We start from the raw sequence: 27,939 nt of genomic DNA on the forward strand, positions 1-27,939 counted from the left end.
GAAAAAGTAATGGGTTTTCCTATAGAAACATAGTTTTAGATATTGTTGAATCACCCATAGTTTAGCAGACATTTTAAAAATACATTTATAAAGAAAAGCAGTCAAAAATCCACTATAGTGGAAAGAATATTGGATTTTGGAGTCAGGAGACCCATGTTCAAATCCTTGTTCTGCCTCTTATTTCCTGTGTATCTTGGAGCAAGTTGTTTCTGTTCCGTCTTCCATAAAATGAACAGCTGAATTAGCTGATCTCCAAAGGCCCAACTTAAAATTCTATGAGAATGTGCAGAATGCTCGAGCTCCGAGGTCCCTTCCAATTTTAAATCTATGACTATTAAGAGAACCTATGACGTATTTTAGATATAAGATTAGAGATCTGGAGCTATAGAGACCATCTAGTCTAAGAGTTCTTAACCTTGTTTATGTATGCCATGGACCCCTTTGGCAGTCAGGTAAAGCCTACGGACCTCTTCTCAGAAGAATGTTACTTCTCTAATTGAAGGATGAACCAATCAGTAAACATTTATTAAGCACCTACTGTATGCCAGACACTGTGCTAAATGGGGAAGACACAGAACATCATAAATTTCAGAGCTGAGTGAAAAATAATAGGTCCCCTGACTCCATAGCCAGTGGTGTTCTTTTCACACTATGTCCCTACCTTTTGTACCCGCAGTAGTACAGAACTTCTTACCCCATCTAGACAATTTCATATTAGCTTTTTCTGAGAATTGATGATAGAAGGTAGAGGACGTTACTTGTTTAACCTTATTTGGGTAATTTATCTTGGAGGGTGTTGTAAAAAGGAAAGAAATAGGCACTCAATAAATATTTAATGAGTCATGGAAGGGACCACCATACAATGATAACCAAGGGTTGGCCCTTTGTATAAATGTTTTATGAATTTTTTCCACTAAGAATTCTCTTACCTTTTTGGAGGAGAGAGGAAAGGAGAGGGGTATGTGTAAAATGGCAGTTACTGATATTTTTGAATCTTAAATACTTAATTGAATTGGTCAGACTATTTTCTTAAAGTGGGCTTCTTCAGCTTGTGTTTTTATCTGGGACTCTCTTCATAATAAGTCATTTATCTCCTTTTGGCTAAGTGAGAAGATATCTAAATGTATTAAATGATAATTAGTCTTCCTGGATTTGACCACCAAGTAACCTGAACTCTTCTTTTTTTTTCTTTTTTTTTTGGTAAGGGCAAATTGGGCGTAAGTGACTTGCCCAGAGTCATGCACCTAGTGTTATGTGTCTGAGGTTGTATTTGAACTCAGGTCCTCCTGACTCCAGGGCCAGTTTCTCTCTACTGCACCTCCTAACTGCCCAACCTGAACTCTTAAAGAGCAAATTTGGAATGGCACAGGCTTCTCTGATGGCGGTGAGCTCCTTGGTTAGTCTTGGGCTTTTCTAGACTGAACCGCTAGGACATGAGTTTGTCTGGACTGCCCTTATATTCATATCAATCTGAGCAGGCATTTGACTTGCATTCAACCCTCTGTAATGTTTCCATACCCCATTTCCTGCCCCCCTGAAATCTTCTTGATTAATTCAGTCATTCATTAGGTGCCTATTATGTGTTAGGCATTGTTTTGGGTGCTGAGAATTAAGAAACAAAACAGCCCCTTCTCCAGAAGCTTGTAGGGAAAGCATTCAGATAAGTAAATATCTGATAAGTATATCCAGTATTTATAAATATCTGCTATCAAGTATATCAAGTATCTGATATATCTGATAAGTATAAATATCTGATAAGCAAATAAAAATCTAAATTCAGGTAAGTAAATGTGAAATACATATGAAGTAAATACAAAATAATTTCTGGGGTGGAGTTGGGTACTAGCAACTGGGGAGATTAAGAGAAGCCTCAAGTAGGCACTCAAGGATTCTAAGTTTCTTTGAGAATCCTTAGGATGCTAGAGATTCTAAGAGGCAGAGGTGATACAATGGTGCATATTTCAGGCATTAGGAGATAGAATGTAAGTCCCTTTGACTGAAGCATGATTGGAGGCTTATCCAGATGAGAGGAGTGGGGGCCTAACTAGGTAGTGTCTATGCCAGGAGTCAGAAAGGGATAGATGTTCTGGAGGCTGAATCTATAAGACTTGGTAACTGTGGGAGATGAAGGAGAGAGAAGAGCACAGGATGATTCAGGTTGCAAACCTAGATGACTGAAAAAATAGTAAGGTCCTCAACAGAAAGAAATAGGGATGAGGGAAGAGTTTTAGGAAAAGATGAGTTCTATTTTGGACATGATTAATTTAGAATATCTATGAGGCATTGAGATGGCTATATCCAGCAGACAGTTTATGATGTAAAACTGGAGCTGAAGAGAAAAAAAAGGTGACCTGGAAATATGTCTAAAGGTCATATAAATAGTAAAAGGGTTGGAGCTTGTATTTGAACCCAGGTCTTCTAACTCTAGGGCAGCTAAGTGGCACAATGGATAGAGCACTGGGATCGGAATCAGGAAGACTACTCTTTGTGAGTTCAAATCCGGCCTCAGATACTAGCTGTGTGACCCTGCGCAAGTCATTTAACCCTGTTTGCCTCAGTTTTCTCATCTGTAAAATGAGCTGGAGAAGGAAATGGCAAAAATTACTCCAGTATATTTGCCAAGAAAATCCCAGATGGGGTCTTGGAGAGTTGAACAACAACAATAAAAGTTTCTAACTCTAAATTGGGTTCTCTTTCTGCCGTTAACATTCAATAACAAAGATTTAGGTATTATGATAATTGAGTCTCATCATTATTTAGCTGCTTACTTAAGCTAATACAACCAATCCTATAAGGTTTAATTTTTTTGGATCAGTATTTATTTCTTATTTTATTACAAAAGGAAACCAAAGCACAGAGGTTAAGAGGTAATTTTAAACTCAAGTAGCAAGCCAGTTGTCACATGACAAAAACTGGAAATACTTAGTGTCTTAATTTCAGAATTGCAATGTTTATTCATATGGAATGGAAAGTTTTCAGAGAGTGACAGAGAAAGATGTGGAATGACAAAGACAAAGACATAATAGAAAGAATATGAGGAAACACTTTGTGTTTGGAGACCTTTCTGACCCTTGCAGTAGTTGCTTAAATATTGCAAAATCATGTGCCTTAGAAACAAGACCACCTGGTCCTCAGGCATTTAACTAGCTATGTAAGTGAACCTGCCAAGTCATCTGTAAAATGGAGATAATAGTATCACCTATCTCTAGAGACTGTTTTGAAAATCAAATGAGATGATGCCTATAAATATTACTACTGATACTTCTGAAGGCCAAGCTAAAAGCTTTTTCTAAGGTCATTTAGGCTATGGGTCACCCAGAGATAGTGATTTTATTCAGCCCTGATGGCTCAAAGAACCAGGAATGGCCCTTTGGGACTCATCCCAAGGTAGCAGGGTTGAGTGCATTACTAGGATGGGGCACGGTTGAATTCTTTGTCTCATATCCCTAATGCAGCATTAGAGGAAGTATTTAGGTATGATCTGAATTAGATGATTTCTGAGGTTACTTCTAACACTAAGATGCTGTAATTCTGTCACCTCTCTCCTGGATTATTACAGTAATCTTCTATTTGGTCTCTCTGCGTTAAGTCTCTCCCTACTCAATTCATCCTTCACCCAGCTGCCAAAATTTATTTTCCTAAGGTAAGGTACAGGTCTGAACACATTACTCCCCTTCTCAATAAACTTCAATGGCTCCTCATTATCTCTGGAATCAGTTTTTAAAATCCTGTTTTATTATTAAAAGCTTTTTACAGTCTGACTCTATCATACCTTTTCACTTTCGTCACCCACTGTCCTCCCTCCCTTCTCTTCCCATTTCCCCTTTCCCCTAGCCCATCCAAATTGGTCTTCGTGCTGTTCTTAACACATGACTCTCCGTTTCTACCTCCTGTCTCCATGGTATTGCATTGATATCTGGAATGTATTCCCTCTTGACCTTTATCTCTTAGAATCTCATCTTCAAAACTTATTTCAAGAGCCACATTCTATACTCCCTGCTAATCACTTTGGGTCTTTTTTGCCAATCCCTGTGTATATACATGTTGTTTCTCTGATTGAATCTAAGTTCCCTAGGGGCAGTGAATGTTTCACTTGTTTATTTCCCCCACTCCCATTCCTCTTCCTAGTTCCTAGCCCTGGCTGTACCTGGCCCCAAAATAGGGGCTTAATAACTGCTGGTTGGTTGATAGTAGAGATAATCTTTTATCAGATGGGAGAGTTGGACCAAGTAATGTATAAGGTCTGTTCCAAAGTGGAGGCTCTCTGGTGAAACATTTGCATGAATGTTTCACTTGCCCTCCTCACATGCCTAGAAAGTTCTTGGAATGCATACTCCCAGTTGAGTACAAATTAAAGCCTGACATCATCCCAGTCTCTTCCATAGTGATTTAATACACAAAGGATCTGTGATTTTTCATGAGTTTAGGGAATTATAGTAGATAATGGCCTAGGGAGTTGCCTGAGAAACAAAGGTTAAGTAAATTGCTGCATCCCATAGTTTGCAAGTATTAGAAAGATAGATCGATGAATGGATGGGATGCACAGATAGATGGGTGCAGAGGGGGTGGGATGGGTACTTACTGTGTGCCAGGCATTGTGCAAAAGCACGTAATAGAAATGTAAATACAAGACACAAGATTTGACCTTACGGTTTCCAGAGTCAACAATAACACACTGATTAAGTGTCTACTGTGTGTTAGGCAGTGCACTAAACACTGGAGATACAAAGAAAGACAAAAAAACATGGTCCCTGCCCCCAATGAGCTCACATTCTAGTGAGAGGAAACACCATTTAAATAACCATGTACATGCAAGTTATGTGCAGTGTACATTCTAATAGAGAGCACACAATACACATGGGGAGGTGGTGGCCAGAGAAGGGCGCTTAGATGTTTTAGCCTGGGAAGCCCAAGGAGTGGAGAGTGGAGCTTTAGGAGAATGTATTGAAACCATGATTGTACTGATTTGATTTAGGTGACCAGAGCAAAAGGTAGAAAATGGATGGGGGCAGGGTGGATGGCGGCAGGGTGAATGGCAGGGGAGGACGTGAAGACCGTATAGAGAATCCTACTTCCTACTGCTTTATATGGCTAGACTAACGAGACTGATAGGGATCTTGAAAGAACAAACCAAGGAGTAATAGAATGCTAGCTGAGAAAAGAAGAAAATTGCATAAACTGTTAAGACATTCACTCAGATTCCAGGATTTGAGGAACAAGAAAAAAGAACTGCTAAATACTTCAGATAGTACGCTGGTGCTTATTTCTCCAAGAAGGTGTAAACATGTAGATAGGTTCATTCAAGGTATTGGTAAATTTGGAGATCAAAGGTCCATAGCATTAAGGATAGTGAAGATTACTTATTACATTTAGGATAACATGTTTTATTCAATAACCCTTCTCTCCATCTCTTCTTCCTTTTACTTTTCTACTATCTTGCTTACTCTTACTCCCCCCCCCAAAAAAAATGCAGACAAAACTCTATGAATCCCGAAATAATTTTGTAAAAATGTTAGTGGGTATTAGCAAACACCCAGTTAATCTTTAAAAATGGGAAATTTAATGAGTTTCCCGTAAACTAATGAGAGCTTTGTTGATCTAGTTTGAAGTATTTTGAGGATGGTATATACCCATTTTCAAAATGTGGAGCAGGTCACCTGATCACAATCAGCCCTGCACTACTCCAGGTCATGTTTGGAATTCACTGTGTTATAACACTGCCCTTGCTTCTGGAAGGAGAATGTCAGTTGACTGCCCTATGGCTCCACTCGCTATTCCAGTGATGTGCTCCATCTAAATACCCTTCTCTAGCTACATCTCTCCCCATTTGTTTTCTTCCTCATTAGCAGGTACTCTCCTTGGGTCACCCCAAGACTTGGTATTATGTATAATACAAAATAAGTCCTTAATGAATACTTTTTTATTATTCATTCAATTCTTTCTTTCATTCACTTAACTAAATTTAATTTTTAGCTCTTTTAAGTTTTATTCATTTTTATTTCATTTTTTATCCTGAACTTAATAAATGCCAAATAAAATGAGCATTTATAGATTATAGACTAGGAAAAGATTGTACATTAAATTGTGACTTTTCATTACATAGAGCTTGTTTTTCTCTTAAAGTATATAATAAATTCAGCTGTAAAATTTAGAGCTTTCTTGCTTCATTTCCTTTGGTTCTCTTTTTTTGTTGGGAGTTGAGACTGTTCCCTTTCTTCCTCTCCCCATCCTCACCAGGAAGGGAAAAAAAAGAGGAGAAAGCCTTGCAACAAATGCATTGTCAAGCAAAATAATTTTCTATATTATCCATGTCCAAGAAATGTTAAGTCTCATTCTGCACCTTGATTCTACCACCTGTCTGTCAGGAGGTAGATAGCATGTTTCTTCATCAGTCCTTTGGAGTCACGATTTTTCATTTCATCTGTTAGACTTCTTCAGTCTTTCAAAGTTGTTTTTCCAATGTTTATTATACATATTATCTTCTTAGTTCTGTTCACCTCATTTTGCATCAGCTCATACAATCATTCCAGGTTTCTCTGATGCCATCCCTGTTGTTATTTCTTACAGCACAGTAATATTATATTATATATACATTCAGTAATTTGTTCATACATTTCTAGTTGATGGATACTCAACTTAACTTGTTGATCATTCTTCCTGAAAAGACTTACCGAAATTTTTTTTAAAATGTTAGGATATTACCTAACTTTCTATATTTCAATTTTAAATTGTTCCAAAAAGTAAATTTTCCATACTCTCTAATCCAGCATGCCACCATTGGGTATATACACCAAGGAAGTCAAAGACAGAAACAAGGGTCCAATATATACCAGAATATTCCTAGCAACACTGTTGTAGCCAAGAACTAGAAACAAAGTGGCCACATGTTGATTGGGCATGGCTAAAATAACTGTCTGAATGTAATGGAATAAAATTATGTAAGTCATTTTTAAGCAAGATTATAAATTCAGGGAAGATGGGTTTGAATTGATGCAGAGTGAAGTAAGAACCAAAAGAACAGTAGATGTAATAATTACAACAATGTAAATAAAAAACCTAATTAAAGGAATTTGAACTCTGGGTAATGGAAAAACCAGTGAAGGTCCTAGAGAAGAGATAGCAAAATACGGCTCCTTTCTCACAGTAGTAGAGAATGACTGCTAGGACAAGGACAAATAGTGTAATACATTGCTAGACAGGGCTTCTGTGTGGAATGTCTTTGCCTCATTATTTTCCTTTGTCATAAAAAGAGGGGCAGGTATGGGTAGAAAATGACTGACAAAAATAAAAGGCTTTCCAATAAGATATTATTTAAAAATGTCTATGTATTGACCGTACTGTCTTAAGTTAACTCAGTTTCTCAGAGAAAAAAGGGAAAATCTAATCCAGGACTGAGCAAAACTCTACAAAAGTGTAATGCAACTAAGAGGCTCATCAGATGTCCCAAAAGATATATACAAAAACAAGTGAATCTACTGTTAGGTTCCTGTGTAAGGCTGATCTTAACAAGGCATAAATACCCAGAGGCTTCCTTCATTGGCTCATCTTCTGTCTGTCCCTACCCCCACCCCCACCATGGCACTTCTCCCTTTTCTGCTGACGTTGTTATCCATTCCATCTCAAGAAAAGTATCCCTCTGGATTCCACCAGGCATATGCCTCCTTATCAATCATCTTAACAGAAAAAAGCCTTCTTTTCTTAACTGGGGCAGAGCACCAAGGCTGCCTCTTTAGGTACAAGACCTTGGGAGCAGAGGTACTGAAGTCTGAGGGCCTGGATTTCGATCCTATTCGTTAATTCCCACTACTTTTAGATTGACCTTACTGGGCCTCAGTTTCTTCATAAATAACATGAAGATTGGAGTAGATGGTGGCTAGGGTCCCTCCTGGCTCTGCTTTTGCCAGTTCCTAGGCAGTGCGGGTTAACAGTTTGTTTTGCTAATTTGCTTTTCACTCATCTGGCCCAGATAAGCCATTAGTCACAAATACTCACCTGTTTTGATTTGGACTTAAGATCGTCTTGAGCTGGAAGGCACCTTAAAGGCCATTTTGCCCAACCAAGTAATTTTTACTGATGCAGAATATGGGACTCAGAGATAAAATGACAGAGACAGCTTAAGTGGTGCCATAGTGCACAGAGCTGGCCCCTGAGTCAGGAACACCTAAGTTCAAATCCAGGCTTAGACACTTACTAGTTGTGTGACCCTTAGCAAGTCCCTTAACCTTGTCTTCCTCAGTTTCCTCAATTGTAAAATGAAGATAATAACAGCACCTACCTCCTAGGATTGTTGTGAGGATCAAATGAGGTGATATATGTAAAGGGCTTAGCACAGTGCCTGGTACATTGTAGGAATTTAATAAATGTTTATTCCCTTCTCTTCCCTTGCCCAAGGTCACTCAACCAGTAAATGGCACAACTGGTTTTGAGCCCAGGTTCTCTGACTACAAAATCCTGAAGTCTCTCCACTGTACCAACTGCCTCCCTTGGTTTATTTGATGTACAAGAATCTAGTTTATTATATCACTATATAATGCCTTTACTGTAAATAACTTTAGCCAGTCATATGATGTCAGGATATTGTGATATCATATATCATTTACTGTATTTGTAGCTAATTAGTAGACTGTATACTATAGTTTTCTGTGTGAATTTGTTTAATGACCAGTTTTCTTAAAGTGCATTCCAGCACTGTAAATGGTAAATATTGCATACTTTAATGATTTTTTTTCTTTTCTTTTTTCTAGCAGCTGTTTGGGGCAACTTCGTTAACATAAGGTAATTAATTCACTTTAATATCTGTCTGCTATGGAATTGTGGAATAGCTAATTTTTCAATTAACCATTTTGTAGATTTACTGAAAGTAACTTTTAATCTTAGATGGAATTCTCAGTATCTAAGCTATCTTCTCCAGTGTCATTTGGTATGTGCTCTGGGAAATCAAGCTAGTGTTAACCTCAACAAAACGTAGGATGAAAAATACATCACCAGAAATAAGCAGAATGAGTGTTTTCTTAAAAAAGCCTGACTGGGGGGGGAGGGGTTGGGTAAGAAGAAGAGCTGGCATGACCTTTTGTATTAATTACCTGCTAATATTGTACATGACAATGAAATCCTCTATTAGTATGAGTAACTGAGAATTTACAGTGTAGATTATCTTTCTAGAACATAAGAAGAAAACCTTGTAGTTGGGGGTTGATTTTTTTTTTTTGTGGTTATTTATAATTCAGGCATAACTTCATACTCTCATTACTGTATCTGAATATAAAATGCTTAGTTTCTGTAACTGTAAAGTAGGTGACATTTTTAATCATCTTTCTGAAATAAAATTTTGAAGATGTGTTCAGATTTATCCTGGTTTAAAACATTATAATTGGTGTTTAAAATTCTATGTTTAAGGGGCTAGAGAAAAGGGAAACACAGCTGAGGTATTTTGTTTTTTCTCCCCAAAGTCCATTTCATTGATTTAAAAGGCCTTTTAAAACCCAGAATGTGGAGAGGGAAAAGAGGAGAAGGGAGGTCTAAAATTGATTAAATTGAATCTTGTCAGTGCCCCAAATTATATGAGTAAATTCTTGATACATGCAATGATAATCCAATTTATCCGGCTTATATTACTGTGTACACTTTTACTGTTGATATAGTGTTTTAGTTAATTAGTAGGCTATTTACAGAGCTTATGTGGTTATGTATGTATGTATGCCCTTGCATATATGTATATTTAAGGAGGAAAAGTTGTGTTTTGTTGTTTTAAACATATTTTAGGTTTTCCCAGAAAGCCATTTAAGTTAAAAGAAAATTCTCATTGCCATTTTTCTTTCTTGATTTTTGAATTCAAGTTAGGGTGGTCACCATAACCCTTGCTAGTTAAATGAGAATTGATATTTTGCTGTTGCTGTTTGTAGTGACAAGTGTAAAGTCTCCAAGAACAAGAATATTCTTTTTTTACTCTAGTATCCCTTTTATTTATTTATTTTACTCTTTACCTTTTGATGTCTTTTTTTTTTTTGAGTACAAGATTTTTTCCGCAGTGGGTGGGGGAAATGTTGCTCTGATTTCTACCACTGTAGCATTTGTATGTTTCATTAACAAAGAAGCTTCTGTGTGTCTAGGTGTGGTGTGTGCTGATCCCATGTAAAGGAGCTCTGTTATACTACTTGAAAGGCTCCATTTTGTCTTAGATGCCCAAGAAAGCTCTATTTTACAGAACCTATGCCTTAAATATAATGAAGGGTCCTATAGCATACCTTTTTAATTTTTTTAACCAAGTTTTGCTTCTTCTTTTAAGACATTCTCGGGGGTAATATGGGAATGACATTACTTAGATTAAAAACTTGCAAATTAGGGTAAATGGAGCCTCTATTTAGAAAAATAGCATAAATGACTAATTAAAAAGGTATAGGGGATGTTTGAATTCTATAGTATTTTATTTGTCTCCAGTAATTTAATTTATGCTAAAAATCATTGTTTGAAATCATGAGAGATTATCCAGTTGACCTCAGCTTTCCTTTCTCCTCCATAGGTCTATACAGGAAAATGGAGAACAGAAAATTGAAAATAAGATAGAAGAGGTTAGTTTACTTTCCTTATTCCTCTGATAATAGGATCATAGATTTTTTTTTTAGCAGGAAAGGAACTCAAAAGTTATCTGATGTTGTTTCATTTTTACCAGTGAGGAAGCTGCAGCCAAAAGAGGTTAAAAGATTTGTTCAAAGTAACCCTGGAAGTAAGTGGTGAAGCCTGGATTTGAATTGAAGTTCTCACATTGCAAAATCTTAAGTATCTTTTTGGAGTCTTTCTTGGTATCTTCACTGTGATGGGACCTGGTGGTCCATGCCATTTGGGTTTTTGTTTGTTTTTTCCTTCTTCCCCAGTTGTACCTGAAAAGGTCATAATAATCAATTGGATGGGAGAGATTTTTGTAATTCTTACTGTTACACTACAGATGATACATCCACTTTTAATTTTCTTTTTAAAGTACAGGTTTTAAAATATTTTATTCTTTCTAACTAACTCAAGGAAAATTTAATCCATCACCATTTAGTGAAATCCTTCCTAGACAGCAAGTGGGAGAAATTGAGAGAAAGGAGAAGGGAGGGGAGGAGAGGAAAAGAGAAAGAGAAAAAGAAAAAAAGAGGAGAAGAAGAAGAAAAGGAGGAAAAGAAATGAGAAGAAGAAAAGAACAAATGGAGAAAAAAAAGGAGAAGAAGAAGAGAAAAAAACACAAGGCTGACTTAACTTTAGTTTGCCTTCTCGTTGGACAAGCCAAGGCACTTACATGATACAGAAACTAGAAACTCACATTGTTACATGTTTAAAAAATTTGTGTTTAAAAAAAAAATAGCTAGAATTCGCTCATATGAGGACCAAGTTGGATTGGTGAGCATCATTGTTTTTTTTTTTTGAAGTTTGGTTTAAGGCTCAAAGGAAAGAGAAAAGAATTACAAGTACAAATCAATTTCTGGAAGACCATGAATTGTTCTGACTCAACCCAACATTTTACGCTTAGCAATGCAACATGTATGAACATGCTGAAGAAAGAACTTATCGGTTGCTCAAACCAGATCAATTGCACAAACTAAATGTTGATCATTTATAAGCCAAAGTAGAAAAAAAACAAACTGCTTTGTTAAGAAGAGGATATGGCTGGTGCCTGTTTGGTTTTGAACCTGAAATTCCCTTTCACTGCTCCTGGTGGTGGGTAGATACAGATAATATGTTCTACCAAAGCCCTAGGCTTCTCAAGGAGTAGAAGCACCATATGCCTGCCCCTGATTGTTTAGAGTAACAACTGAATCCAAGTTGTAGTACATTTAGATTTCAGACTGAAAATGAATAGTGGAAAATAATGTTAAACTTCTGTGTTATGTCTTCAAGACATTATGTTTACTTGAAAAAGAACAGTCTGTGTGTTTCAGGAGTGGGGAAAGGTCTTGAGTTCTTTAAAATTTATTTCTGTCATTGTTGTAGGCTGTTGCACCATTGAGAGAGAAAATCAGAGACTTAGAAAAAAGGTAAGAAAACCTCTATAGAGTAAGTTTAAGACAATGGAATTATGACTTTGATACTATTGGGTTTGTGTTGAGTATGCAATCATTAGAAAGGTATCTAGTGTAAACTCATCAGTTAAGTATCTCTAAGTGCATGTATAAATAAATCATTTGAGTGTCTGTGTGTGTGTATGTGTGTACAAAGTCTTGTGCTGTCTCAGTATTTCCCTTTTCCAAGGAAAAATGGCAAAATAATAATAATAATGAATTGCTGAAAGAGCTAACTTGCTAGGATATTGGGGGGAGGGTGTTTGTATGTGGGGTGGGTGGGGGAAGGAAGAGGGATAATAATTATAATAGCCCAAGCATTTCTATATCACTTCCTATGTGCTACGCACTGTGCATATGCTTTATGATAATTATCTTATTTGATCCTTACAACAACCCTGGGAGGCAGGTGCTAATATTTTCTCTATTTTATAGATGAGGAAACTGAGGCAAATAGAAGTTAAGTGCCTTATCCAGCTTATCTACTACATGTTAGAAGCTAAGCTTATATAGCTTTTACAACTAGTAAGTTGTCTGAGTTCTGGTTTGAACTTAGGTATTCCTTACTCTAGGCTTGGCACTCTATCTACTACACCACCTACTTGCCCCAATAGAGTAGACAGAAATGAATAGAAGGCTGGTTACCAAGTCGGGAAGACCTCTGTTTGAATACTTTGATACATACTGCATATATATAAGCCAGGGCAATTCATTGGACCTGTCAGAGTCCTGGGCAACCTTCCTAAGACGAAAAACTGCACGGTACCTGCTAATATGTTTGTAATATAATCTGTATATGTATATGTATATATATGTATATGTATATAATCTGGGTAGAAGAAATTTCTTCCCTGGGAGTTCCCTTTGCATTAATGAATTCACAGGTTTTAAATATAAAAAATAGTTATATTTGTTTATGTGTGTTTCTGATATATGTTTGCATGTGTTTAAACACATATCTATGTATGTACCACACACATAAGAAATACAGATGTAGCTTAGAAAAAACAAACTGGACAAGAGTTTTTCCTTTGTCGTTTATAAGAAAGTGATCTTCCACGAAAAAAAAATTTTAAGTTTTTTAATATTAGGGTGATATATGTTCAGTAAAAATGGTTTAAATTCCAGGCTTCCTGTTCTCATTCTTCCCTTAGTGACCATACACATCAATTGCTCCTCTCTAAAGAACTTGTCCCCCATTTCTGCACCCACATTAAATAATGGAGCTTTTTGCAGGTTATGACTGGAATGAATGACTATTACCTGCTAAATCAGAGCCCTGAACCAGAAGATCAGATGTACTGATTGACCTCAAATCTTTGCTTACTAGATCTCCAGCGTGGAGATCTGCTGTTGCTGGGTTGTCTGTCTGATTTGGCAAAATTCTCAGTGGGGAGAAGGGTGTGGTAAGCTGAGTACTGATATTTTTTCCAATTACATGTAAAGACAATTTTTAACATACATTTTCTATATAAAATTTTGAGTTCTAAATTTTCTTCCTCCCTCCCTAATATGGTAATTTGATATAGGATATATATGTACAATCATGAAAACATATTTCTATATTAGTCATGTTATGAAAAAAGAAATGGAACAAAAGGAAATATAAAGAACAAAAAAAAGTAAAAATATCTGTATTCAGACTCAACAGTTCTTTCTCTGGATATGAATAACATTTTCTGTTATGAGTCTTTTGAACTTGTCTTGGATCATTGAAGATTGATATGCATCTTATTCCTTGGTTAAGTATTTACTGAGCTCCTACCATGTGGGAGGATGCAGAGAAAAATTAAAGATGGTCCCTGGTCTCAAGGAGTTCATATACTGGAAATAACTTGAGTATAGAGAGTTACAAGGCATATATGGAAGGTTGTGAGAATTAATGAGAGATAAAGCTAGAAATGTGGGTTGAAATCAAGATTGTTGGAAGGCCTTAGATGCTGGACTAAGGAATTTATAATTTATTTAGTAATCATTGAATGCTTTTGAGCAGGTCCATGATGTAACTGTAGAAATGATAGGGATCTGGCACTGCTATATAGGAGACACTGGAGGCCAAGAAGATTAATTAGGAAACTACTGTAATAGCATAGATAAAAGCAGTAAAATACTGAATTTGGTTAGTATAAACATCATGCTCAGTATTCTTGGAAAGGAACTTGTAGGCAGCAAGGCAAATTCCTAAAGTTGATCACAGTTTTCACTCAGACCCAGAAACATGGCTTATTTTTGGGACAGCTAGCTTTGATCTAGAGCATCCCTGAGTCATTCCTAGGTGACTATCTTCTTCTTCTTCTTCTTTTTTTTTTTTTTTTTTGACTGAGGGGTAGGAGGTGTTAGATTAATTCTAAATTCTGTCAAGTCAGCAACATTGATTAATCACTTGCTCTGTGCCAGGCTCTGTACTAAACCCTGGGAATATAAAGAATAGGAGTAAAAAATGGTCTCTGTTCTCAAGGGATGTGCAAACTATATATGTAGATGATATATACAGGGGAAATTGGAACTAACAATGAAGGCATTAGCATTGGAGGAGACCTCCGGTAGAAAGTAGATTGAGCCAAGAGTTGAAGGAAGCTGGGAGACATGGGGCTTGACCAGGGAAAGACAAAGAGTCTGGAGAGAGTCTGTACAAGACCCCTGGATTCTAGAGTACCTTGAAGTTAAAGTCTGAAGAATGGGAAGTTAGGAAGGGACCAGGTTGTGAAGAGCTTTAAATTTCCAAAAAGAGAGTTTTGTATTTGGTACTGGAGTTGATCACATGGGGTGGACAGGTGACATGGTCAGACCTGCACTTTAGGAAAATCAACACCTGAGCGGAGGGTCAGCTTGGAGTGAGGAAAAGACCTGAGGCGAGGAGATCAATGAGAAAGCTATTTCCATAGTCCTAGAGTAAAGGAGCAGCTCAGTGGTGCAGTGGATAGAGTGCCTAGCTTGGAGTCAGGCAGCTGACCTCAGACACTTAATAGCTATATGACCCTGGGTAAGTCACTTATCCCTGTTGGCCTCAGTTTCCTCATCTGTAAAATGAGTCAGAGAAGGAAATAGCAAACTACTCTAATATCTTTGCTAAGAAAGCCCCAAATGGGATCATGAAGAGTCAGACATGATTGAAACGACTGAACAACAAAAAAAAGTGATAAGGGCCTGCACCAGAGTCGAATGAGAGAATGGGATGTATTCAAGAGATGTTGAAAAGGTAGAATCCACAGGCCTTGTCACCTAATTGGATATGGGGGGTGAGTTGGAGTGAGGAATTGAGGATGACATCCAGGTTGTGAGCCCAGGTAAGTGAATGTATGGTAGCGCCCTTGATGGTAATAGGGAGGTTTGAAAGAGGGCAGGTTTTGGGGGAGGCAGGGAAGATAATGAATTCAGTTTTGGACATGTTGTGTTGGAATGTTTATAGGATATTGTGTTTGTTCGAGATGTCTGATAGGTAGTTAGAGAAGCAAAACTGGAGATCAAAAGAGAAGGTAGTGCTGGATAAATAGATCTGGGAGTCATCAGCATAGAGATACTAATTGAATAGAATTCAATTGGGATAGAATGATCTTTAGCATTTATATAGCACTTTAAGATTTGCAAAGCACCTTGCAAATATTGTCATTTCATTTTACATGAGGAAATTGAGGCAGAAAGAAATTAAGTAATTTGCTTAATAAGTGAGGCTGGATTTTAATCGTCCTAACTTCAGGTCCAATAATCTTTATCTACTGTACTACCCAGATTCCTGGAATGGGATCCAAGAGATACATAGAGGGGTTAGCCTTGGCACGAAGGGCCACCTCTTCCTGTAAGACAGGATTTGAGTGATATGAAAAGAGGGAACTATTGGCCAGTAGCCTCAAAAGTATATGAGTCAAGATTCTCAGCTCAGAGGGGAGGAATGCCATGGGAGGTGTGAGGAAGAATGAAAAAGTATAGGAAAGCTTATGTGGTTAATGGGACTGTGAAAGGAGTGCCTTGCTGTAGTGAGGTCCCATGTGAGATTATGTCACGTACATTTTCAGTGGAATCAACCCAGTTTCATAATGTGCTCCAACTTTGTTTAGCAGCAAATGAATTGAAGTGAATATGGGAATCCAAAGTTGGGGTTCAGCAAGACATAACATGCAATAGGATAAGGAGGCAAGAGCTCCAGCATAGAAGGTAGTGTAGAGTTGAATTGGGTAACAAAGTGGTCAAGACAAAGCAGGAGAGAGTTTTGCTAGTGCAAAGAATGGAGGGGTAGAGGAATTGAATGAAGAACAGAGTTAGGATAATACACATAGGGAAAGATGAAAGGATAAAAGTTCATGAACTTGGAAGTGGAACACTGTGGGCAGTGACAGAGCGCATGGTCTAACCCGGGGGTGGGGAACCTGCGGCCTCAAGGCCACATGTGGCCCTCTAGGTCCTCAAGTGTGGCCCTTTGACTGAATTTAAACTTCACGGAACAAGAGGCCACAGGTTCCCCACCCCTGGTCTAACCTCTCTGTGTAGTTGAAGTAGGGTGAAAGAGTAGGTCACAGGGAATGAGCAAGTTGAGAGACTGAGAGATTAGGGTATCAGAGGGAATATCAAATATCTATGTTGGAAGTCTCCTAGTAAGAGGGCAGGATTTGGATTAGTTCTAGGTAATGTGTTGAGGAGAGGCATTTGGAGGTAAGGTAAGAGGTGGAGCTAAATTAACTTGAATCATCAAATATCAGCTGGAAAGGCAGTTACGCTTCTACATTGCAACTTCTCCATCTCGGTTTTGATCTATTGCGGGTCAGCATAAGACATTAAATGGGAATTTTGGGGGGAGTTTTGCAGAAGCCACAGATGACACACAAAGGCCAGCAAACAACACAGAAAAAGTTTAGAAAATCAGAAATGCATAAAATATATGTGTGGTACTGTATAATATCAATATATTTTATCTTTTCATATCATAATAATTCAGGCTTCTCTGGTAAGAAGGAAGGGCCAAAAATTTTTACATGGCTTTTCCAGATCACAGGGGTACTACTACATGATGGGGAAGGGATAACTTATTGTACATATGAAGAAATAGGGCCAGAGAGGTTAAGTATGTTCAAAGTAACACAGCTATTTAGTAGCAGAAGTGAGTCTAGAACCTTGGTCCTGTTTTTCCCTCATAACCAGTGTTCTTTCCAGTACACCCACTAGTGAGGATGCTCAGGATTACACTTGAATGTGTTCATCAGAGGCCAGTACTGTATCCGTGTCATTCACCTCAATTTTTGTTTACCTTGCTATTTTCTACAGATAAAATCCATAATGCAAACATTACGAAGAGGTGTTTTGTTTAACAAAGTTGTTTCCAAGGCTTGGCAGGCCCTGGTTTGCCAAAATTCCACTTGGGAAAAGGAATCTAGCCAAGTCTGGTGCCCCCTTCTCTCTCAGATGATTAAGTTGATTCATTCATTCAGCAAATATTTACTGAACTCCTACTATGCAGAAAGGACTATGCTGTCGGTGCAGTGGAAGATAGAAAGATGAGCCAGACATTGCCTGTGGCCTTTTAAAAAAAAAATTGCAATCTTGGAGGAATCTGAGACATATGCATAATTAGGTATAATTCACAGTTCTTTTTGTTGTTCAGTAGCGTCCAACTCTTCACCAATCCAGTTAGGGTTTATTTGGCAAAAATAGTGAAGTGGTTTGCCATTTCGAGGAAACTGAGGCAAACAGGGTAAAGAGACTTGCCCAGGGTCACATAGCTAGTAAGTCTCTGAGGCCAGATTTGAACTCAGGAAGATGAGTCTTCCTGGCTCCAGTCTAGGCACTTTATCCACTGCACTACCTAGCTGCCCTTCACAGTTCTTTAGGATTTGGCAAACTCAGAGTAACGATGCTTTGTTGATCTGATCACAGCTGAATAGGCAGCATGGTGTGTGTTACAGAGGATACAAAACCTGTATTCTAGACCTGACCCCCATCCCATCATCCCTCTGTGTCCTTAGACTTAATCTCCCACAGCCTTGGTTACATTATTATTCTGCCATGGAAATAATATCCTTGTCTAACAGCTAGGTGGTGCAGTGGATAGAGCATCAGGCCTAGAGTCAGGAAGACTCATCTTCCTAAGTTCAAATCTGACCTCAGATAGTAGCTGTGTGATCCTGGGCAAGTCACTGAACCCTGTTTGCCTCAGTTTCTTCATCTGTAAAGTGAGCTGGAGAAGGCAATGGAAAACCATTCCATTATCTTTATCAAGAAAACACCAAATGGTGTTAAAAAAAGTCAGACGTGATATTACAAAGAGTCAGACATGACTGAAACAACTGAACAGCAACATTAACAAAATAATAAATCAAACCCTGGTTTGTAGCATTTACCTATTTTTTTTTTTTTAGCTAGACAATGGGGTTAAGTGACTTGCTCAGGGTCACTCAGCTAGTAAGTGTTACGTGTCTGAGGCCAAATTTGAACTCAGGTCCTCCTGAATCCAGGGCCAGTGCTCTATCTACTGCGCCACCCTGTTGCCTCTCATTTGCCTATTTCTGAGGTGTAAATCATACTCAAACTTTAACCGTCGACTGTTTACAAGTTCAAATGGCTCTAGCACACCTCTAGTTTTAGGTCAGGGCAAAAATAGTGTTTTTCAACTTTATGAGAATTATATTTATCAACTCCAGGGATAAAAAGGAAGATTGAATAATTTTTCTTTTTTTTTCTTTTTCTTCTTTTGGTCAAATGATTAAAGGTAAGGAAGGTTGTAATTTAGTTTGAGTGAATGAAAAAGTATGAAGAGCTTACTATGCTTACAAAAGGATATAAGCACAAAGCAGATACAATTCCTACCCTCACGGCACTTCGGTATTCTAATGAGGGAACATTATTCTAAGTTGTTGGCCTGGAGAGGTTATTTTAGTTTGGAAAGTTAAGTTGGTCTTGGTAAGTGAATGCGAGTAGTTTTGGTCATTTGCCTTTTTGCCTTGCATTAAGTGTGATGAATTGAGCATTTAATCTCTCCCTAGAACAAAAATGAAATATTTTATTCATGTTTAAGGATAGTAGCTCAGGTATTATCATTGGGAATTTTCCTGCCATGGTTCATGATAGTTATTGAAACCTGAAGCATTTTGATCTAAATTGAAGATTAAGCTTCTTTGGATAGAAAGAACCCAAAAATTCAGCAATCAGAGCTTGTGTTGCTATGTGAGCAGATCAGTGGTAGCTCATGTTTTATTGCTTGTAATGAGAAAGAACAGGCAAAACAAACAAAAAAACCCAGAATGAGATTTCCTATGACAGCATATATATATATATATATATATATATAGCTGAGAAAATAAATCTGCCCATCTGTGTTCCTTGTGTTCTTGGCTGGAAATTCCTTTAAGTTTGTGAAACGATGAACAGACAAACCAGTCATATATCTCTCTTGCTTTATTGACAAAAAAAAAAATCACTGCAAATATGAGAAACATTTCCTTTCAACCTTCTTTGATGATGATTTATGTGTCATTAAAGCTACAAGGATATCTACATTTTTACATATTTGATCTGTAAGGATCTACTTTAAACTCATTGTTGACTAGATAGGAGAAGTACTTCCAAAGTCAGGGAGCAGACTTAACTGTTGCCTTCTGGCACTTTGACTTGCTATTTCATGAAACTCTTACTTTTCAGATTAACTGAGCAGACTGGGAGGTGTATGGTGTGTGTGTGTGTGTTTGTGTGTGTGTGCGTGTGCGCGCCTACTCACATAAAGTAAATAAAAAGACTACCAGCCAGACTGAAATCTGACTTTTTTTAATTTTCCCTGCCCTAGAAATATTTTGACATTGATTACATAAGACAGTAGCTGGAAGATATATTTGGCAAGGAAAAAAAGAAATGTGGTTTTAAAAGTAGAAATTAAGAATTATTCACCTTGACCCAGCAATAGCACTTCTAGTGTCCTGAAGAGATGAAGAAAGTTGAAAGGAAATGTTCCATTTCTCATATTTACAGTGATTTTTTTTCTCGTCAATAAAGCAAGAGAGATATATGACTGGTTTGTCTGTTCATCGTTTCACAAACTTAAAGGAATTTCCAGCCAAAAAGTGAATGTTGAAAACTAAAAAAATTAATTAATTAAAAAACAAACAAAAAGAATTATTCATCAAGAATAGTTTCAAGGTTAGTGTGCTCTATTTTTTTTTTTTTGAAGTTTCTAATAATATCTGCTGTTCGAATAATTTCAAATATTTTCCAGTTGCTGATCAGTCATTTTTCAAGTGTGTCCAATTCTTCATGACCCCATTGGGGATTTTCCTGGTAAAGATACTGGAGTGGTTTGCCATTTCCTTCTCCAACTCATTTTATAGATGAGGAAACTGAGGCAAACAAGGTAAAGTGACTTGCCCAGGGTCACACAGGTAGTGAGTGTCAGAGGCCAGCTTTGAACTCAGGAAGACTCATCCTCTTGACTCTAGGCCCAGCACTCTTATCTACTGCACTACCTAACTGCCTGAAACTTCAAATAACGTCATACGTGGTAACATTTTAAGTTACTTTCTGGTGGTTTAGGCCACATGTGGCCTCAAGGCCGCAGGTTCCCCACCCCTGGTTTAGGTGATGTGTTTGAAATTTCCAGGCAGATAACAGTAAGTTAGAATACATTTTTTTTTTTAAATAAACAACTATGACATTAGGAAATGATACAACCTGAATAGTTTTAGAGATGCTTAACCCAATTCTAAAAAAGCTGACCCAAAAGATTAGTAGATCACATCTAAGACTGCTGACAGAATATATTTGGTTCTCTGCTCTTCTCTGTTCCACATGTTTATCTTCAACCTTGACCTCCTTTTTTTTGAGCCCCAGTGCTGTATCCCCAGCTGCCAAGGGTAGTATTTTCTTCTGCATCTTCTATGATCTCAAACCTACCTCTTATCTCTTCCCAATTCAGTTCCTCCTCTCAGCTTCATTTTTTTTAATGTTGCTATTATTTTGCCAATTATTCAGGATCTAGATGTGGTTATTGTTGGCTCTTTCCTGTCTTTACCATGTATCTTTCCTCTAATATCCAATATCACCCAAATCCTACTGATTCTTTTTTTTTTTTATGCTACCATCCCTTCCTTCATAGTCTCACTGCTACCACTCAATTTAGGCCTTAGCTTCTATAATACTGTCCTAAATGATTTCCCTGCCTCTGTGATAACTGGCCTGGTACAGTGGGAAAAAGCTAAAATTTAGTTGGAGGATGTCTCTGCTACTAATTAATTATATGACCCTTAAAGGTTGTTTAGCATCCCTGGACCTCAGTTTCTTTTCTCCGTAAAATCTGGGACTAGTTGGCATCTAGTTTGAAATCTAGGATCTGGGTTACAGTACCAATTCTGTTATTACTTCTATGGTCTTAGACAAATCACTTACCCCTCTGGGCTTCAGTTTACTTGCCTGTAAATAGGGATAGTGGGATTGGTCTGGGTAACCCCTAAAGTAGGGATGGCAAAATCAAATGGCAACAGGAATCACCAAACCTAATATTTTAATGGTGTAAGCTTAACAAAGTAATGGAAAAGTTTTTGTATTCTAGTCATTTCCATGAAGTCATAAGAATCCCTGCAGGCCACATGATGACTTGTAAAAACCACACAAGTTTATATAGAAAATGTATATAATTATATGTTTATTTTTCATTAATGTATCAACAATTAAAATAAGATAGGAGCTCCATTTGAATCTGATTCGAGCTGTACTTAGGAATGTTGTGGTGTATTTGACATCTTTGCCCTAAAGTCTCTTTTAGCTGTAAAGCTACGATCTTGGTTTCTGTCCCATCAGCGCGTTTTGCTTGGTGATACTGGATTAGTCCAACTAAAACTCTTATTTTGATCATTCCGTTGCTCAAAAATATTTTAAGCATTCCCCTCAGAATAAAATTTATAATCTTTGGTGGAGCTTTCAGCACACTTCACAATATGGCTGCAAATCTACCTTTTCTTTCATCTACATGGCACTTTCCAGGTTTCAAAACTCATAACCTCACAGAGGTAGGAGGAGCAAAAACTATCCCCATTTTATAGATAAACTAAGGCTCAGAGATATTTAGTGATTTGCCAAAGGTCACAAAACTATTAAGAATTTAGGGACTTTTCTTTTATTCCATTATAATAAGGAGATAAAGCATTGGGTTCAAGTACCACCTCAAGGGGCAGCTAGGTGGTACAGTAGATAGAGCATTGGCCCTGAAGTCAGGAGGACCTGAGTTCAAATCCAGGCTCGGACCAAATACTTGACACTTACTAGCTGTGTGACCCTGGGCAAGTCACTTAACCCCAATTGCCTAAAAACAAAACAAAAAAAATACCACCTCAGGTGCTCCTTAATTATATGGCCCTGTGTACAAAAATATTCATAGCAGCTTTTTTTGTCGTGGCAAAGAATTGGAAATTGAGAGGGTGCCCATCAGTTGGGGAATGGATGAGCAAGTTGTGGTATATGAATATGATGGAATACTATTGCGCTATAAGAAATGATGAACAGGCTGACTTCAGAAAAACCTGGAAAGACTTGTATGGTCTGATGCTGAGGGAAGTGAGCAGAACCAAGAGAACGTTGTACACAGTAACAGCCACGTTGGGTGATGACTAATATTGATAAATTAACCCTTCCCGGCAGTACGAGGATCTAAGACATCTCCGGAGGCCTTGTGATGGAAAATACTAATCACATTCAAAGAAAGAACTATGGAAGTTGAATCGCTATTTTTTTTTTCTCTTCACTTGAGTTTTGTTTCCTCTTTCTGATGGTTCCTCTTATTGGTTTTAATTTTTATATCAAATTGTGCCCCGTCTTGAGGAGGGTGGTGGGGAGGAAGGGGGAGAAAAATTTTAAACTCAAAAGCATATGGAAGTGATTATTGATAAAACAAAATAAATTAATAAAAATTAAAAAATTAAAAAAAATAATTATATGGCCCTGGGCAAGCCATTTAACTTCTTGGAAGGTTTCCTCATCTGTAAAGTAGGGATAGTACCAATCCCACAGGGTTGTTTTGATGATCAAATGAAATAAAGTACCTGTAAATTTTAAAGATCTATATAGGTGATTATTATTATTCTTGCAGTTGTTAGTTGTTGTTGATTTCATTATTTTTTCTATTACAAAAAAAACCCCTCTGCTCTTACCAAACAAGTCTATTTACTGTCCTGACAGTATGCCTGTCTGCTACCTGCTGCATTCTTCTGCTCAGAATGTTCCTCCAAATTCTCTATTTAAATTGCATGCATCTTTCATTGTCCTCCCTAATCTTATGTATCCTTAGGATAGAAAGATTTCATGAAGGATCTTGTGTATCCTTCGATGCCCAATTCACAGCTCTTGCTGTTCTAGGCTTTACCTGAGAGAGTGATCTCTCTCCTCTGAGTTTTCTTTTCTTTTCTCTTGTCTTCTTTTCTTTTCTCTTCTTTCTTTTTCTTCTTTTCTCTCCTCTCCTTTAATTTCCTTTTTGCATTAACTAGCTGTTTTATTCATTTGACTGCTTACTTTGTAATATTCTGTATTACTAGTTATTTTGTCCTATTAATTTGTCTTATCTCCCCAACTAGATTGTGAGCCTGATTTTTTTAAACGTCTTTGTAGTGCAAAATAACACAGAGTTGTCTGAAGGCTTGAAATACAGAATTCCTTAAATTCTTAATAGTTTTGTGACCTTTGGCAAATCACTAAATATCTCTGAGCCTTAGTTTATCTATAAAATGGGGATAGTTTTGCTCCTCCTACCTCTGTGAGGTTATGAGCTTTGAAACCTGTAAAGTGCCATCTAGATGAAAGACAGTGTTTTTATTGTTAGTAATAGTTTTATTAGCACAGAATTCTACATAGTGGAGTTCAATAAATATAAGATATATAACCATAATTCTCTGTCCTGGACTGTCTGAAGACCAGGTACATTCCATGTCACCCTTCTTCCCCCAGGGTTCTCTCCCTTTAAGTGGGTCAGGAGAGGTGGTTACCTATACTTTCAGGAAGCATTTCTATAGTGCATTGCTGGAAAAGCATGGTTGACAGTATAGCATTAATAGAAATCTGTGGAACTCATGTGAACACTTGGTTAGCTATTCAGTGTTCTTGTTACTTTTGATTCCTGCAGGCACTGTACTGGAAATCAAGAGAACTGTTTTTTCAACCTGATACTCTTTTCTCCTTTGATTTTCATGACTTTGCACTTTCAGTTCTCCATTAGCATGTCTTATCATTCTCACTCAGTCTCCTTTGCTAGAGTCTTGCCCCTTTATTGTCCTAAAAATAGGTGTCTCTCAAAACTCAGTATTGGGCCCTCTTCATACACACATAAATGTACACATGAAGACATATATACATACATACACATGTGTATATTTGTGTACATGTATATATGTACACATGTCTGTGTGTGTGTATATATATACACACAAAAGACAATATTAAATATGTGGGAGGGAGAGAGAAAAAGGGAAAGGCGGATCAATGTGTGTTTATGTATGTACATCTCCTTTAGTGAGCTCATTAGCTCCCATCAATTTAATATCATGTCTATTTAATTTAATATCATATCAATTTAATATCATGTCATAGATGATTTCCAGATCTGTATACCTATATAGAAAAAAATCACCTGAACTATAGTGTTCCTATTACCAGCTACCTGTTGGATATCTCTGCCTGAATGACCAGGCATTGCAAAGTCAAATGTCCAAAATGGAACTCATCATCTTTCCTCAAATATCCATCTGTTCTTCAAACTTCCCCATTTTTGTTGAGGACAAAAGCATCCTCCCAGAAATCCAAGCTCACAACCTTGAAGTTATCTTGACTTTTCTCCACCCTCCGTATCCAATTAGTAGTTAAGTCTTATTGATTCTGCCTTTACAACATCTTCCTTCTCATACACTCTGTCCTAGTTTAGGCCTAATTAAGTTGTGTCTAAACTATTGCTATGGTGTCTTCTCTGATCTGTTTGCTTCTTGCCTGTCCTCTCTTTTCAATCTATCTTCCACATAGCTGCCAAATTGCTGTAACTGAACCATTGATTTGACTTGGTCTTTCTCCCTGCTCAGATTTTCAGTGCCTTCCTATTGCCCCAGGATAAAATGCAAATGCCTCAGCCTAGAGTTTAATGCCTTCCATAATATGGCTCTCTTGATATTTCCAGTTCCTATTTCCAGTTTTTCCTTTTCACATTCTCTGTTCTTGTCAAAATGTGCTGCTAGCTGGTTCCTGTGTATGGCATTCTATAGCCCACAGAATACATCCCTTCTTGACCTTTTCTCTTAGAATTCCTAGCTTCCTTCAAATCAAAGCTTTGTAGCAGGTGCTACTTGCTATGCACATGAGGCCTTTCCTGATTTCTTCAGTTATTAGCATAGTGTCTGGCACATAGTAGGCACTTAATGTTTATTGATTAAGTGACTGATTATAAGTGCTCTGTTGTTAAAAATTACTTTGGTAAATGTTGTATTCTTCTCAATAGTTCATTGTAGGCAGGGAGTGTTTTGCCCTTTGTCTTATTGTATGTCCAGTATTTATTATCATGTCTGATTCTTGAATTTAATTTGATCTCCCATATTTTAAAAAAAAGTTATACAAAATTTATTTTAATTCCTGCTAATCCACTCCATTCTCTTTTTCAGGGAGTCTACCACTTTGATAAGGTTTTTCATATTCTGTTATTCTAATTTTTTTCCTCCAGAAATCCAACTTCATCTATAATTTGATGTTTTAAATTCCTTGCTTCATTCTTTCCATCTTCTCCTATGGTCCATGTGGCCAAGCCATTGCTTTTGGAGGCTCTATTTGTATTTGTTGTGGAGTTAATCTCTTCTTCTGGATTTACTGCTTGTGTTTCTCTTAGCCTTTATCGTTCTTTCACTGTGATTGTTTTCACCTTCTTACTTCTAGTTTTAGTTCTTAGATTGGGACTTTGTACTTTGGATGCCGCAGTAGTCTGGATGCTGCTGCCACTCTAGCTAGGGTGACTGGTCCTAGGCCCTACTCTCTCTCTCAATCCTTGGCTTCTATTTCCATTTCCTGGTAGTAGGGCTCACTGAGTCTAGTTTGGACCACTGTCTCTCTTTCTCAAACAATCCCCAGTTGGGAGTTGATTCTGATGCCTGACAGGCCCCATTTGGATGTTGGAGATCATGCTAGTTTCAGGGTTCTTGCAAACCACTCTTTCCCCTCTCCCTTCTTCTTCTCCCTTCCAGGCATTGAGTTGGCCTTCCTCCTGCTTGCCTCCCTGTGCTTCACGGCATACACAACAAGGTCCCATCTCCCTGCTCAATGACCTGTGAAGGATTTCTCTGTCTCTTACTTTTGTTCTGACAGGCCAAGGCCTGTTTCTGGCTTCATGCCACCATTCCTGGAGCTTGTGCTGGCTTATACTCCTCCCCCCACCCCTTTCCCAAGAACATCAGTGACCATCAGGATCATTTATAGTAGCTTGTGTCGGCTTCCCTGACATAGTTCTTCTCCCAGAGCTGAATGACCTCAGGCCCATTTATTTACTTGGACTTGCTTTGTTTTTTTTGTGGGGTTTTTTGTTGTTGTTGTTTTTTGTTTTGGTTTTTTGGTTTTTTTTGGTGCAGTTCTGGTTTAGAAAAATGACCTTAATTTTGTTTCTCTGATTTTTTTTTTGTTACAATTGCTCTATCTGGGGCCCTTTTCGGGTATTTGCTGGGATTTACCTGTAGACCTAAGCTCTTTACTACCTTTCAGTCACCCTCTTAACCAGAAGCCTCAATTCCCTCTCATTTAAAAGACAAATAGAGTAGTTTTCAAGAGATTAGAAAATGAAGTGAGTAGTGAGAGGGCTGCAGCTTTTTTTCCCCCAAATATTAAGTTAAATCCTAAGATTACAATACAAAAAGAGCAAAGGAAAGTGTGACATAATGGGAAAAAATTTCAATTGTAGGCATCTAAACGCTTAGCTAGTAGCCTAGGCCCTACTAGTGATTCTCTGTATGACTTGCAGGAAGACACTTAACCTTCTCCAGGCCTCAATACCCTCATTTGTTTAAAAAAAAAAAAAAGGCCTTAGAACTCTAGGTTTCCTTCCAATTTGAACATCTTGTGGATCTGGAAAAGTTAAAAAGCATTTATAGACTGTTTTCTCAAATTATCACTCTCTTCATTTCTGTCTGCCTGTCGCTTAACAAAGTAGGCACAGCCCCAGTAAATTTATTTGTACAGGCACTGTTGAACTGGGTGACCTCTAACATCCCTTCCAGCTCTAAATCTGTGATCTTGATTGAGCCCTGGTGCTTGAAAGTGTTAGATTGTCTTGAGCAATCCTGTCTTTTCACTGTCTCTCTTTTCTGGAAGAGGTGCGTAGCCAGCCCATTGCTATGGGCAGCATACGCCCTCCTTCCTTCTTCTCTTCGCGTGTGCGGCCAAGGAGGCTGTGAGCATGCTGCTAAAAAGCCTATTCTGCGTGGAAACACAGTTAAACAAAAACCCTTCAGAGTGGAACCAGTGTTTCTCTAAGCGTTATAGATCATTAATTTGGAAATAAAATGCTTCCTCTCACATAACCCCAGATCTTCTGCATGCTGTTTGCCTTTCTATTGCTTTTAAACATTGCTAGAGTGGGTATGATACTTCTTGCCTTCTCATTAGGTAGGGGAGGGAGTGGAGACAAGACACTTAACTGAAAATTAAAAATTAAAAACTTAAAATTTAAATTAAAAAAAATAATAATTAGAGGCACACTCCTAAAACAAGGAGAATTAGGATTCTTAGGTTACAGTTACTCAGTAAGCACTTGTTAAGCGCCTGATGTGTGCCGGGCATTGTACAGTCTCTGCTCTCAAGGTACTCACAGTCTAATGGAGATAACGTGAAAATATCTATGTGCAAACAAGATATACGCAGAATAAATTGTAATTAGCAGAAGGAAAGCAATAGCATCAAGGGGGATTGGAACAGGTGGAATTCC

The 27,939-nt window shown here is 37.7% G+C and overlaps 1 protein-coding gene across 2 annotated transcripts in view; it reads left to right on the top strand.

Moving 5' to 3' along the window:
* The window catches only part of LOC114046229 (UDP-glucuronic acid decarboxylase 1), a 148,350-nt gene that overhangs the window by 45,227 nt on the left and 75,184 nt on the right, over nucleotides 1–27,939 (top strand). The window contains exons 2-4 of one of the 2 annotated variants that reach the window (XM_027866470.1): nucleotides 8,745–8,775; nucleotides 10,520–10,568; nucleotides 11,968–12,011. In XM_027866470.1, coding sequence (XP_027722271.1) covers nucleotides 8,745–8,775; nucleotides 10,520–10,568; nucleotides 11,968–12,011 — 124 coding nt within the window. The remainder of the gene's footprint in view (nucleotides 1–8,744; nucleotides 8,776–10,519; nucleotides 10,569–11,967; nucleotides 12,012–27,939) is intronic. The other variant, XM_027866472.1, reaches the window with a different exon arrangement.

Source organism: Vombatus ursinus, unplaced genomic scaffold (genome assembly GCF_900497805.2).
Source record: "Vombatus ursinus unplaced genomic scaffold, bare-nosed wombat genome assembly UNPS02014781.1, whole genome shotgun sequence".
NCBI classification, from domain to species: Eukaryota; Metazoa; Chordata; class Mammalia; order Diprotodontia; family Vombatidae; genus Vombatus; species Vombatus ursinus.